Source organism: Bos indicus x Bos taurus, chromosome 20 (genome assembly GCF_003369695.1).
Source record: "Bos indicus x Bos taurus breed Angus x Brahman F1 hybrid chromosome 20, Bos_hybrid_MaternalHap_v2.0, whole genome shotgun sequence".
NCBI lineage: Eukaryota > Metazoa > Chordata > Mammalia > Artiodactyla > Bovidae > Bos > Bos indicus x Bos taurus.
This window is the reverse complement of record NC_040095.1, coordinates 41,818,923-41,834,144: the sequence shown is the minus strand read 5'-3', so window position 1 is coordinate 41,834,144 and position 15,222 is coordinate 41,818,923. Positions and strand designations below refer to the sequence as shown.

Sequence of the window (15,222 nt, the reverse complement as noted above, 5' to 3'; positions counted from 1 at the left end):
ACAGCTTGCTGACCACATCAAGGATGACAAGACTCTGAAACCAGAGGTAAGACGATGGAGCTCATTATAAGAAGCCAGGTTACACAATTATCATCATGACCGGTAGGACCAAAGTGGCAGCCAAGGGGATCTGACCCAAAAGGGTCACAGAAGAGGCTTTCACAGCCTGGTGTCCTTGGGTACAAAATAAATGGGTAGCTGACAAGCATACCACCTTAGTTGGTGCCAACGGAAGAAATCAAGACTGGACAAACAAGAGGCTTAAGGTAGGTTGCTCCCATACACAGTCATAATCCCTTGCCCAGTTCCAGACCCGACCAAGTTACTGTACTGAAATCCACTGACTGAAAAGGCTGCCCAAGAGGCCAGAGGCCAGGCCCTGTGACACAATCACAAGCAAAAATAGTCATGACAATCCTGTCCTTCCCCAAAGGGGCCTATGCCCATTGTGCTCAAGGAACTGTACGCTGGGGAAGGAGGAAGTCACACAGTGTAAGGAGTGCTGGACACACCATCTGAATCAAGTGATACTCAAAGACTGGACGTATCACCCTGCTATCCCCGTCAGAGTGGGGCAGATGAGGCCAAGGCAGTATAGATCTTGGTCACGGTCTGGCTTATAGGAGGTCCACTGAGTCTACAGATCCACCCAGTGGTCATTTCCTTGGTCCCTAGACGTACCACTGGAATTGACAAAATGGGCAGACGGTGACACCTCCCCCTGGGTCCCTGATCTGTGGAGTAAGAGCCACCATAGTGGGAAAGGTCAAGCAGAACCCAACCTGGACATCAAAAACAGTGTGACTCCGGGGAATGGTGGAGATTGTGCCACCCTTAAGGATCCAAATGACACAAGGGTGACTGCCCCTATCACGGTCTGTTTAATGCACCAGTCTGGGCCCTGAAGAAATCAAGTGGATCCCGGCAGATGACCATAGACCCCAAGAAGCTCAGCCAAGTAGCTCCGACTGCACCTGCTGTGCCAGGTATTACAGCAGTTTCAGCAGATGAACGTGATCTCAGGCACCAAGTGTGCGGCAACTGACCTGCTGAATGTATTCTTTCCTATCCCAACAGAATGAGGACCAGCTCTGATGAGAACAGGTTCACGTTCACATGGAATAGACAACACTAACGGTTTTGCCACCAGCCTGTGTGAATTCTTCTACTCACTGTCATCATACAGTCCAAGGCGCTCCTGACCTAGAATACTGCAGCATGTCATACTGCTCCATTGTATCTTTGACATTATGTCGACCGAGCGAAAAGTCTTGGTAAACTGTACATGCTCCAAAGGGTGGGAGAGAAACCCTACCGAGATTCAGGGCCTCCCACAGCCACTCCATTTTTAGGAGTCAGTGGTTCCAAGACAGCCATCCAAAGTAAAACACAAAACTACTGCCTCTTCCATTCCTACAGTGAAGAAGGAAACAGAATACCAGGTGGGCTTCTTCGAGTTCAGGAGGCAACGCCATCCTCAGAGAGGATATTACTACAGCCCATTTATAAAATGGCACAAAAGGCCACCAGCTATGAGAGTGACTCAAGTGAGAAAGGCCTCGGCAGTTTCAAACCACAGCTCAAGTTGCCCTGCAATGGGAGCCACGTGATTCAGCAAATCCCAGACTGCTGGTAGGAAAAGATGCTGAGAGGGGCTTACGGACACACTGGGAGAATCACCATGCTGGCCTCTGAGGTTCTGAAGCCAAGCCGTGCTGTCTATCATGAAAAATTATGTGCCTTTGCAAAGCAATTTCGAGTATGCTGCTGGGCCCTGGCAGACATGGAAGGCACGGCCAAGGGACAGCAAACAGATGTGGGGCTGGAACTGCCCGACGAGAGCTGGGTTCTGCCAGTCCCCTCTGGGCACACGTTTGGGTGGGGCCATCATAAGAAGGAGGGTGCCTATAACCAGAACCACAGAACCTGGCACATACAGAGTAGGGGGCATGAACAAACTGGGCACCCACCACTGTCGCATCAGCACATTCCCTCAGCTGATGACTAAAGTCAGGTGTACTGAAAGCAGAAGGAAAAGTCCAAGCTCAGTTTGCAAATGGGTCAGCCAAAAAGGAAGTACAGGGACTTCCCTGGTGGCCCTGGGGTGAGGACTCTAAGCTTCCAAAGCAGGGGGCCTGGGTTCAATCCCTGGTCAGGGAATTAGACCCTGCATGCCATAACTAAGATTCCCACATGCCACAACTAAGGATCCTGCACGTCGTAACCAAGACCTGGTACAGCCAAATAAATAAGACAGCGTTCTTTAAAAAACAAAGAAAAGAAAGGAGGTGCAAGCCAAAAACAGACTGTGCTGCAGCCTTCTTCATGGATGGCTCTGAAGACAGGGACGAGGGAGACCACCCAGTGGGCAGGGTTCCAGGTGGTATACCTGGTCATCTACTTTGTGTGGAAAGAGAAGTAGCCTGAGGTTAGAATAAAGATGGACTCATGGCAGAAACGGAGAAGGCAATGGCAACCCACTCCAGTACTCTTGCCTGGAAAATCCCATGGATGGAGGAGCCTGGTGGGCTGCAATCCATGGGGTCGAGAAGAGTCGGACACGACTAAGCAACTTCACTTTCACTTTTCACTTTCATGCATTGGAGAAGGAAATGGCAACCCACTCCAGTGTTCTTGCCTGGAGAATCCCAGGGACAGGGGAGCCTGGTGGGCTGCCGTCTATGGGGTCACACAGAGTCGGACACGACTGAAGCGACTTAGTAGCAGCAGCAGCAGCAGCATGGCAGAAAGCAAGTGGCCGGCCAGCTGGTCAGAGGCCTAGAAGGAAAAACCTGGGATGATCAGGGATAAGACAGTCTTGGGGTGCCCCCAGGGCGGGGGACACCCACCGTGGAAGAGGTTCTAAACCACTGAGCTAACAAAATGCCCCGGCCAGCCTCAGTCAGCAGTCAGTCCCCCAGAGCCGACAGGATGGGCATGAATGAATGAATGGACATGAAGTGGACACAGGAGCAGATGGAGCTCAACAGCATCCAAGGCTAAGTTGCTAAGCTGCCTGCCATACCAGCCACCTATAATGACCACCGCTGGGACCCCAATATGGCACCATCCCTGAGGGCCAACTGGCCCCTTGACAGAATGTGGACCATGTAGGCCCCATCCATGGTGAAAGGGCCAAGTATACTCTAAGAATGGGTTTGACTGCCTCAGCCAGCACCACTGCCCACCCGAATCTCCCTTCACAGAGGGCTCTGCTGCCCAGCCGTGCGAAAAACAGTCAGCACACAGCCTGCAGCCATCAGCTCCTTCCAGGTCCCCCTCCACTACAAGAAGCCCCCTCCACCATGCCCTTTCTCAGGCAGCTTTCTCGGCACAGATGGAGATGCGCGTATGAAAACCATCCTGGCCCCACGTGAGACAACTTCGACAAGCCCAGCTCTAAAGGTCCACCCCAGGTGGACATCCCCCTCTGCTCAGTCCCGAGCCCACACTCCTCTTGACCATGGAAGGTCTCCACAGCAGCCCCACCTGCAGAGACCCCGGCCTGAGGCATGCACACGGACACTCACAGGGCGCAGGCCTTGTCCCACACGCCCTCACTATACTCTGTTGTTATTGTTGTTGTTTAGTCCAAGTGGTGTCCAGCTCTTTGCGACCCCATGGGCTATAGCCTGCCAGGCTCCTCTGTCTATGGGATTTCCCAGGCAAGAACACTGCAGCTGGTTGCCATTCCCTTTGCCAGGGAATCTTCCCGACCCAGGGATCAAACCAGGATCTCCTGCGCCTCCTGCGATGGCAGGCAGATTCTTTACCACTAAGTCACCAGGGAAGCCCTAAATACAGTGTGCTGAAGCATAAAGTGACAATCCTGGGATTAACGAGAATACCTTGCAGAGAAGTAAAACGTAATGGGGAAAAAAACGAAGGAAAATAATTGATCGGGAGTAGTTACGTATAACTCTTCAATGTAAAAGTGTTCAACTCATCATGCAAACACCTTTGGAGTGTTCCTGACGACCCAGGGGTAGGGTGTGACACAGGTCAAACAAGTCCGTGTGACGCTCACAGCTGAGTGGAGACAACAGACAAAGACTGACAAAGGCAAGGGCATACACGCACATCCCCAAGGGAAGAGGACATGTGCCATACAGCACCTCGATAAGAGCGTTTCTCCAGAGATTCACCACCGTTTACAACAAAAACATGAAAAACAACTACAATTACGGACCATTTTAGGATACTGAAAATGATAAAAAAAAAAAAAAAAAAAGGGCACTTCAAATTCACTTTGCCTACTTTAAATAATGAACCTCCCGAAGTGTCCTTGATAACATTCCCATTCCACCCCCAAAACCCAAGTATGTCTCTTCTCCAGTGATTAGTAACAGAGACTATCAGGGAACCTGAGAAGACTATTTCCAGGGTATTACTTCATTTATGGGGAGCAGAATAGCAGCAGCATCTGTCTACTTCTGGATGCTCAGCGCTGACAAATGTAATAACCCAAACCAGTTACCTCTTCTCCGGGATAAATGCTGTGCCTGATGCCCGTGCGTCTCGCTTTTGCGCTGCATTTGCAGAGTGGGCCATCATTCATCTGTCAGAAACAGAATGTAATTCGTTTTTATTGGGGGGAAAATCCACTCCATGCACGACGATGCCGCGGAAACTGTGTGGGTTTTAATGTCATGAGTACCGAAGCTCTGAAAGGCTGTCAAGGTTTGAAGATTAAACGGATGTTCCAAAACCAATAAAGCTGCAAACTGTCTATATTGTCTGATAAAGGGAAACGCTATGACAACGCTGGATTCCCGACTTATTTGTGCAGCCGAGCAGAAAATATCAGTGTCAGCGCCCTGTTTGCCCCCATCTTCTCCTACTGCTTTCCAGTATGTTCCCGCTATTTCTTATTTCAGGAAAAATGACTCTTTCACAAAAGAAAAGCCTAGTTTATATTCTGAAGGAACATGTAGAACGCTTTGAAGGTGACCTGCAGATTAAATGTTTTCAAAGAAGAGACCAAAAGGTATCTCAAGCAGAAGGAAGAAAATGACTCCTAGAACCAGAAAAACTTCTAGCACTAATCAGGGGACTCTGTGTCTGTTTTTTCACCTTAATTCATTTTCTGGCCATGAACTCCACTCACATGATTCGATAAGTGAATAATCCTGGGTGCTTCTTGGATAGAAAGCTGCTGGTTAAGCACTATAGGGGGGATAGGTGGGTGATACCTAGCTCAGGGTCCACATGATTAAGGAACCCTTATTTTAATTTTAGTGTATGTACTGCTGAAGCAAGCACTAAGAATATTTACATGGGAGAAATAACACACACATGATATGCTTAGTAATTTCAAAATAAAGGAAAAAACAGGGTTCAAGAAGCCAAAATGTGAAAAGAAGATGGCTATTCTACACGACGAACCAGGAAAAGAGAAAAAAGAGAAAGAAGGAATCCAACGTTATGCTCCAAGAACATGAAAGTGAAAAGCAAAGTGTTAGTTGCTCAGTCGTGTCTGACTCTCTGCAACCCCATGGACTGTAGCCCACCAGGCTCCTCTGTCCACGGAATTCTCCAGGTAGGAATACTGAAGTGGGGAGCCATTCCCTTCTCCAGGAGATCTTCGCCACCCAGAGATTAAACCCAAGTCTCTCATGCTGCAGGCAGGTTCTTTACTGTCTGAACCCAGGAACATGAGACCCATCTAAATGGAATGGATCACATAAGTAAGTGACAAGACCAAAAAGGCAGCTGCTGCTGCTGCTAAGTCGCTTCAGTCGTGTCCAACTCTGTGTGACCCCAGAGACGGCAGCCCACCAGGCTTCCCTGTCCCTGGGATTCTCCAGGCAAGAACACTGGAGTGGGTTGCCATTTCTTTCTCCAATGCATGAAAGTGAAAAGTGAAAGTGAAGTCGCTCAGTCGTGTCCGACTCTAGCGACCCCACGGACTATAGCCCACCAGGCTCCTCCGTCCATGGGATTTTCCAGGCAAAAGTACTGGAGTGGGATGCCATTGCCTTCTCCGCCAAAAAGGCAGAACTGAGGTCAAAACCTTAAAGGGCCTTAACCAGTTCGTGAGTTTATTCAATATAAATGGTTAATATGGAATCAAAAAGGAGATCAGAGCATCGGTCTGGAGAATGGAGAAGTGGAGTTCCATTTCTCACTTTTTTGGTATTAATTAAAACATAGATATTTATATATACGATATTATTATGAGACATATATATTCTATATACATATACATATTTCTTTAGAGTTCTAGGGATTTATAACTCATTTTGTCAAAAATAGCTCAATAAAACTTTGAAAAGAAATATTAAAAAAACTATAAGTCTCTTTATCCCTTTGAGAAATCTAAAGCTCCAGGTGGTACAAGAGAGGAATAATATGGCTACCTAAAAAAAAAAAAATCACATTAAGATATTATCCAAAATAACAGCTGGCAAACAGAGATGTGATTGAATTCCCACCAAAGTCACAACACATTCCTAATGCAGGACACAACTTGTGATGAAAAATGCGGAAAAATCATTTAGTGCTCACTTATTTCCAGGGAAGGAAATAGACATCTTACATGCCCATCTTTTACCAGGGTCTGGTCTCCAATACAGATCAGCCCTTTATAAGGCTCACCTGTACAGGGGATACAAAACCAAATACAGTCAATACAACACTGAGACTATTTGTTTCTTGATATGAGAACAAAGTCCATTAAAAGACCACACACCAGGTAAGGGGAGTGACTAATGGAGAAAGGATTTTTCTTGGGGGACACACAAATGTTCTAAAATTAAATTGTGATGACTGTACAATTCTGTGAATATACAAAAAAAAAATGAACTGTACACTTTAATTGTGTAAATTGTATGGTATGTGAATTATAACTTGCTAAAGCTGTTTAAAAAGATCATATACATGATTAATGTACCAAAGTAAAGATTCCAAAGTGTATTAACAATTTGTAAACATTTCTGCTCAATTCTCAGAGAGCAAAAAGGACCACAAGGTACATTTCTGTCAGGCATTCTAACTACATTAATTCTACATTAAAAAAAAAAAGATAATGTAATCTAATATGAACCAGGAGAACAATATCAAAATAATGTAGAATGGTATGAATTTATTTACAAAATATAAATTTTAAATGATCTTTTTCTAGGGATATGTTTAATTATGCTTGATAAGTTGACATGTATTAAAGATACTACTTTTGTATGTATTATACATTTGTAAAAATACAATTATTTTAAAAAGATACTATTTTGCACTATGTATTATTGTGTGTGCATGCTCAGTTGCTCAACAGTGTCTTACTCTTTGTGACCCCATGGACTAGAGCCTCCCAGGCTCCTCTGTCCATGGAACTTTCCAGGCAAGACCACTGGAGTGGGGTGCCACTTTCTACTCCAGTGGTATCCCTCCAACCCTGGGATTGAACTCGCATCTCTTGCATCTCCTGCATTGGCAGGCAGATTCTTTACCACTGTTCCACCAGTATAACTTCATAATAAAACAGAAAGTGAAAATAAAAAATAATTATGTCCACCTATGACGTCACTGGCTTCCCAGGTGACGCAATGGTAAAGAATCCACCTGCCAACACAGGGACACAACAGATGCGGGTTCGATCCCTGGGTTGGGAAGATCCCCTGGAGAAGGGCATGACAACCCACTCCAGTATTCTTCCCTGGAGAATCCCATGGACAAAGGAGCCTGATGAGCTACATACAGTCCATGGGGTCGAAAAGAGTCAGACACGACTGAGCAACTGAGCACAAACACACACGATGTCATTAGCTCAAACACGCTTAATAACAAGAAGTTACAAGGAATTGTGACTTCTACCAACTGGCAAATACGAAGTCTCATAGGGCCTGGGACATTGTTTACTGTATGGTTACAAGATAACTTCTAGATGAACTGCTTTTAAAAAGAGCTACAAGAGCTCTCTCCCTCATCCTACCATTCGTCTCCTTCCGTTTACTGCAAGTTTAATGAGGCAGCACCACCATCCTGCTCCCTCACACAGGATTTACAAACATCGTCAAATATGATTCAAGGAACACTTGCTCTGGTGCTTACGCTTTGGAGCTGAAGCTGAAAAGAAATAAGCTGTGAAGGATGACGCCCAGCCCTGAGAGTAAAATTCAGTTTCAATACCAGCTACCATGCATCTTCTGAGCCAGCAGTCATAAATGTGATGTGTGGGTGTGCAACCTTCACAGCAAGAGCATAAAAGCCTGCGCACCTGGCCTGGGTCGTTGTACCAAAGTTCATCATGAAGTCGGTCAGGATGGGCCTTTTTACGTTTGATTTCTGCAATGACGTCGAAAACTTCAGAGTCTGAGCTGCTAGAGCAGGTGCTGTCCTCATCGGACTCGCATTCGGATTCACTGGAACTCTCTATAGCGGTGAGGGGAAAAAGATGGAGAGAAGCTGAAGCAGTCTGCAAGCTGATTTTACATGAAGGTTTTACATGAAGATTTACATTTTACATGAAGGTTTTACATGAAGATTTACTTCCAAATGACTGAAACGTAAGGACCTACGTTTAGAAATGTAAGGACAGCTGATTATTTTCCAGCAAACACTCCAGTGCCTACTCCACACTAGAACTCTGCTAAGCAACCCATGAAATCTAATAGAGCCCATGATGCTAAGTCACAATCTAGAGGGGGAAACAAAGGATCAAAGATTTTTAGAGAAAGACTTGGTGAACAAGACCAGAGAAAATGCAAACCGCCAGAGCTGTCTGAGGTTTCACCTCCTAAAAGGTGCAGTGAATCCACCCTGATCCACCGGGGTTTCCTAGAAGGGGTGCACGTGACCCAGGCACACGGATGGGGGCGGGGTTGGGCTGATGAGAAGGAAAGGAACACAGAAGGGGCGCTGCAGGCAAAAGCATGGAGCAAGACAATGGGTGGACTCTGGCTGCAGCAAAGGCCTCACAGGAAAAAATCCAGAAGTGAGGGGATAAAAGGTCATGAATGCCAGGCTCTGAAGATCAGACTGAATCAGATTCTAAATTTTTTTCTCTCAATAGTAACAATAGGAGACTCTAGTCCTTCAAAAATGACTAGATAAAAACAGACCAAGAATTATTGTAACGAAACAATCCAGTCACAAAAGACAAATATGGTATGACTCTACTTATATGAGGTACCTAGACTAGTCAGATTCATAGAGACAGAAAGTAGAAGGATGGTTGCCAGAGGCAAAGGGAGACAGGAATGGGGAGTTGGTCTTTAATCTTGATAGAGTTTTCAGTTTAGCAAGATGAAAAGAGTTCCAAAGATTGTTTACACAATATGAATGCATGTAACACGCTACAGAGCCATACGTCCAAAAACGGCTAAGTAGTATATCTTACGTGTATTATGTACATGTTCTTTGTATTTTACTACAATCAAAAAAGAAAAAAAGAAGACCTAGAACTTGGAGTGATCCTACAAGAGATTACTGCAGTACAGCGTAGTAAGAAGGAGCCCTGACACTGCTGTATTTTCGAGCATACTACGTGAGATGGGTACTGTCATTCCTCTTTTAAGACGAGAAAATCGAGACACAGAGAATCACATCACTTGCCCGAGATTACATTTCAAGTGGTGGAACCAGGATTCAAACCCGGGCCAGCTGGTTCTGTCGTGCCTTTCCCCACCACGGACACTGCCTCTGAGTGAAGGAGAAATAACAAAGGTGGGCAGACGAGAGCCAGAAAACACGCAGGAAAAGGCACACTGAACGTCTCCTCTGCATACAGCATTGCGTTAGGGGCTAAGGACACGATGTGGTGAGAAGCAGTGATCTCAGCATCTCCTTGGAGTCTCAGAATACATACGTGAAAATATGTAAGAAAGTGATGGAAACTTTGTGAATAAAGAGAGCGCTTCAAACAGAGCTGGACTCGGGCTGGAGTTTCCACACCCTGGCAGTGGAGAGAGCCACAGGAGATGCCTGCCCATCAGAGCTCGAGGCACGGGAACAGGCTCCTGCTTTTGACGGGAGGCTGGACTGTGGTCCCTTATGATTTTAAGACAGAAGGAGTCTTGGGGGACACAGTGGCCAGCATGCCTTGCAAATGAGATCTCTTATGTATTCTACTGAATATAACTAAGAGAAAAGAAAATCGAAAAGAAGAAAGTTACATTGCTATGTATTTGCTGACTGGAATTAAAATAAAATGGACATTAGGAAATTTTACTATGGGACTCTCAAGGACACATCCCAAAAGTCTGGTATTAAACAATAAAAAAAAAGCACAGGATCTCGGTCTAGTAACTTCTGACTCACCTAAATCTTCATCTAGCTTCGTCTTGGGAGGCTCCCATGGGGGTCTAGCAGCTTTGGCCTTCTCTTGCCTGCTCCCCAACTCTTCCTCAAATTTGTCATATAAGTCACGGAGCCTACTTGTTCCAACTACAGTAGAATCTCCCTTTGAAAAATAAAGGATCAATATTAGGAACTATATTAATAATAGTCATACCAAAGAGACTTAAGAACTCACCAATAACCAAAGATTTTAACAGCAAGATATCATTTTTCAACCCTCAATTTAACAAACATTTTAAATACAAAATGCCCAGAGTGCTGGCAATGATGCTCTCAGGTAAGTGCACTTTGCCAACCCTTAGAAATGTTAGAAATCTTCATCTATGCCCTTCTGATACAGCAACCAAAAAATCATAAACCCCTCAGAATTCATGACACCTGATACCCTCCTAGAGAACATATACGCCTCCCCTACTGAAATTCACTGGTGGTGTATATTCCCCATTAACCCAGTGACCCACAAACCACACATGCATCCCATAAACACACGGACACACACACACACACTCTTTACAAACACAGGGTTCTGCAATACATTCCTGGAGGAAGTTGCTCACTTTCCCTTACTCTCCTCCCAGGTTGAAAATCACTTTAAACACCCACCTAAAATGTACATTTGACATTTTCAAAAGGCACCTTTCCAACATAAAATGAATATTCAATCATGAAATCTGCAGTTATTCCCAAGAGAGGGTGCCTGCTTTCCTCAGCCCCACCTCATTACTGACACTGGTGATGCCGGAGTGGCTCTGACACTTAGGCTCTCTCTGCAGCAGCAGTGCACAAACAGAAGCCAATGTTGGCCTTCTGGTTTATCAGCCTTCCTTCTACCCTGGAGTTTTAACACACCCACAAAAAAGGTGAGGAAAAGCAAAAGCTCTGCTGTTCAAATGCTCTGAACCTCAGTGCCTTCAACATTATTTCAAGAGTAATGATACCCACGGGGAGCCATTCTCCCCTTCCCCCTTGCTCACAGAACTGGGATTCCCTTCAGGTTTGGGGCGGAGAACCCGGGATCTCAGAAGCCAGTCCCCCTACGCCACAGATGTCTCTGTCCTAATCCCTGGAAAGTGAACATGCCACCTTTCAGTGCAGAAAGAACTCTGCAGAAGCAATTAAGGCTACAGAATGTGAGGTGGGGTTATCTGGGTGGACACAACTGAACACAGGTCTTTAAAAGTGGAGAGGCTCTCACAACAGCAGTCAGAGGTGCAACAGAAGAAGAGGCAAGAGATCTTTAAAGCACAAGAGGGACTCGACCCACACTGCTGGCTCTGAAGATGAAGGAAGGGGTCCATGGGCCAAGGAATGCACACGGGCTCCAGAAGCTGGGAACAGCCCACACCTGCCAGACAGCAAGGAGACAAGGGCCTCCATCCCACAGCCATAAGGAACTGAACTCTGCCAACAACCTGAATGAGCAAGAAAACAGTTTGTCAACAGAAAGGAGAGCAGTCCTGCCAGTACCTCGATTTAGCCAGGGAGACCCAAGTTTGACTTCCGATCTACAGAACTGGGAGTTAATAAATGTGCGGTATTTTAAGCCATGAATGAAGTCTGTGGAGATGGGTTATGGCAGAGATGGAAAATTAATCCATTAAACACAATTCTGGACGAAGGGATGAAAGAAGAGATCCCTGGGCACCCTGGGCTCCACCCAGTACTGCCCTCTGCATCTGTATCTGGGCAGAGGTGTGTACGGACATGATGCCTGGGGCTCCTGTGGGCATCCTGCAACTGTGATGGGCCCTCTGAAAGATAGCGATACCCACCTACGGCCCTGCCATCACTAAGGCACTAAATACACACCAGCCACCACCTCCCTCCAGATGGCTTGTCGAGGAAAACAAACCCAGCAAGCTTAAACCACGATCAGTTAAGTACTCTCATTTACAACAACATTCTGAAGTAACAGATGCCTTCTTTCCAGAGATGTTTTAAGAATTCAGGGAGGTAATCTGAGACACGTGGGGCAGTTTCACAAATAGGGCTCCATGTGTGAGCTTCTCCTTGCCTGTGTCACCTGAACCAGGACTTAAAACCCTGCTTTTCTTTATCAAGTAAAATATCATGCCACCAAGAGAGACCTCTCAAACCTTTTTGTCAAGAGACAACAGTCTCCTCTCAAGCTCACCATAGGTAAGGGCCCAGTCCAAGTCGAAGATGTTTTTACAAAATTCCAAACAACAGAATGCTCTCTTATCTATCCCACCCACTAAATCTAACATCTCCAGGCTCTTCTGTCCTAAATCTGTAGGTATCCCTTCCTTCACTCTTTCATTTCATCAGTGAACATGACTGTGTGTCCATTCTATGGCAAATACACCTAACTTAATGGGGATGGAGGCATAGTGCCTGTTAGGGGAGAGAGAAAAAAAAAAGAAAGGGAGAGTGACAGAAAATAAAATGGAGATGGAAGAAGGAGGAGAAGCAAGCACACAGAGGTCATGGGGCCCCCAAGGCAATGAGGCACAGCTGCTGAGCCCCAGGAGCCCCATCGTGAACAGCACGTGTGCTGACTCTCCTGAGAGTGGGGCCCCCAAGGCAATGAGGCACAGCTGCTGAGCCCCAGGAGCCCCATCGTGAACAGCACGTGTGCTGACTCTCCTGAGAACCCATCCAAGGTGACGACGCCGCGACTCCACAAAACCAGCAACCAGCACAGGAAACCTGCTATGGGTACCTTTGGTCACGGGCAGACTTGCAAGAGACAAACTCAATTTTCCCTTGTTTCTCGTTTTGAGGGAAACACACACACACGCATACAGATGTATACCACGGGATGTATAACATAGCTATGAGTGAGAGCTTACAAGACCACCAGCATCAAGGCTAGCAGTGGCATCAAAAATCAGAATGAAGAGATCCTTCCATACACCTGCAGCACTCTTGCCTTTTGTAAAGCAGCTTTTGTCTACAGCAGCGGTTCTCAACCAGGGGGAGGGGCGTTCTCTCACCCACCAGGATGAGACACTGGGCAACGTCAGAAGACAGCCTCGGTTATCACAGCCATGAGGGTGCTACTGGCATCCAGCGCACAGAGCCCAGAGATGCTGCTCGACATCCAACCAGGCACCGGGCAGGCCCCGCCACAGGGAACTATCCAGCCCCAGACACCAACAGCGCCGAGCTTGAGGAGCTCTGGTCCGTAGCTTCTCTCCTACCACAGACCTACCACCTGATCCATGGGGTCACTGGAGTAGTAGTTTTCTGAGTGGGTGCAGCGAATCCACACAGGCTTAAGGAGTTCTTCTTCCTCCTCCTCATTTTTGTCAGGCAGCCCCTCCTCTGGCTCCTTTTCCTTGATTGAGGTATAATTCTTCTCTTTGCCAGAGCCCGGGATGTCACTCCATCTGTCTTTTTCTTCCTCCCAGCGACCTCTCTTCTTCTCCCTGCTTGGGGAGCGACTTCAAAAGGGGGCAGAGGGAGGCTATTAAAAATGTTCTTTCCTTGTAAAACTTTTCTATTTTACCTGTTTAGTTCATTTGTCACCTAAAAGAAAAACGTCATGCCAAACCACCATATTCGTTTGTATGAAAAACCAGTGACCCCATGACACCAGTCTGCTGACATCAGAATCACCTGAAGTTATTTGTTTAAAAACACAAATTCCCAGGCCCTACCCCAGATCTACTTACTGATTCACAGTCTCCGGGGGTGGGGCCCAAGATTCTGTATTTTTAATAATCTCCCCAGGTGATTCTGGTGTGCATCCGGCAGGTTCAGGGGCAACCGGCAAACCATAACTCCTAGAATAGAAAGATCTCTAGGAAATACATGGACATCTCCATCTATAGACAATCTCAGCACTGAGCACACTAATTTTGAATTCTCCACATCTTGCTTTGCCAAGACAAAAAAAAAAAAGTCTTCACAAAACATGATCTCCACTTAGCCATAAATTTAGCCTGAGGACCAAAATCCAAGAGTGAACCAGTTATACCATCCCTCATCATTTCTCTGGAAGCCCCTACTTGGGTATTACTGCTTAATGAACCACCAGTTCGCCTAACTCTGATCCCCACAAATACTAATAGTAACTCAATTAAAAAGGAAAAAAGCAATTCTATCTCCTTGAATCGCTGGAGCATGAAATTTGCAAAGGCTCAGCGTATGGACGTGCTTGGAGGGAAAAACCCAGAGGGTAGATTTTTAAATTAAGCCCAGGACATTTCAGTGGAACCGTACAGACTTGGAGAATCCAGCCAAGGAGAGAGACTGCTTTATTAGCGATGTGCTGCCAGCTCGGCAGCTCTACTAACAAAGTCACTCCTACCCAAGAAAGTTTACATCTGGGTCAAAGTCACCAGTAAGTTTCTCCATCAACTCTATCACTCATTTCTAATTTTATAGCAGGGAAAACCTAAGTGTAGGTGTGTATACATCAGGGGGGAAATAGTGGGTGATTAGAAGGATTATATATATTACTTATTGATGCAACTTCTAAATATTGCAGTGTACATCAAGAGGTTTGTTACCAGAAAAAAATATTTACTGTGATGCAAAATGTATATATGTTCACTGTAGAAAAATAAAACAAAAATCACCTGTAACAGCACTCAGAGATAACAATTATATTTCACAAATATGTTAGAAGATATAGATATATAAACACAAGTTTCTAAAAACAGGAACTCTGTAGCCTGTTTTCCTCAACAAAGTGGTAAATCAGGAACATCATTCTACTTCAATACATCTACATCTGAACCATTTTTAATAATGCATATCATTCTTTTATATGTACATACCATAATCTGACAAATCTGATCATTGTCATTTAGGAGATTACCTTTCTTCCCCCACTGTAAACAATGCTACTGTAAATACACTTGTGTTCTTTGCAGACTTGTCATATTATTTCACACACAAAGAGAGTGTACTTTTCTAAAGGCTTCTCTACAGATAAGAATTACCAGTTTAGATTACCAT

The 15,222-nt window shown here is 45.6% G+C and overlaps 1 protein-coding gene across 5 annotated transcripts in view; it reads right to left on the bottom strand.

The window, feature by feature from the left end:
• DROSHA (drosha ribonuclease III) overlaps window positions 1-15,222 on the bottom strand; it is a 122,811-nt gene that overhangs the window by 91,819 nt on the left and 15,770 nt on the right. For 4 of the 5 annotated variants that reach the window (XM_027519894.1, XM_027519892.1, XM_027519891.1 and 1 more), the window contains 4 exons: window positions 13,469-13,700; window positions 10,255-10,396; window positions 8,213-8,367; window positions 4,478-4,558 (listed from right to left, as the gene is read on the bottom strand). In XM_027519894.1, coding sequence (XP_027375695.1) covers window positions 4,478-4,558; window positions 8,213-8,367; window positions 10,255-10,396; window positions 13,469-13,700 — 610 coding nt within the window. Of the gene's footprint in view, window positions 1-4,477; window positions 4,559-8,212; window positions 8,368-10,254; window positions 10,397-13,468; window positions 13,701-13,931; window positions 14,043-15,222 lie in introns of all 5 variants that reach the window. The other variant, XM_027519895.1, reaches the window with a different exon arrangement.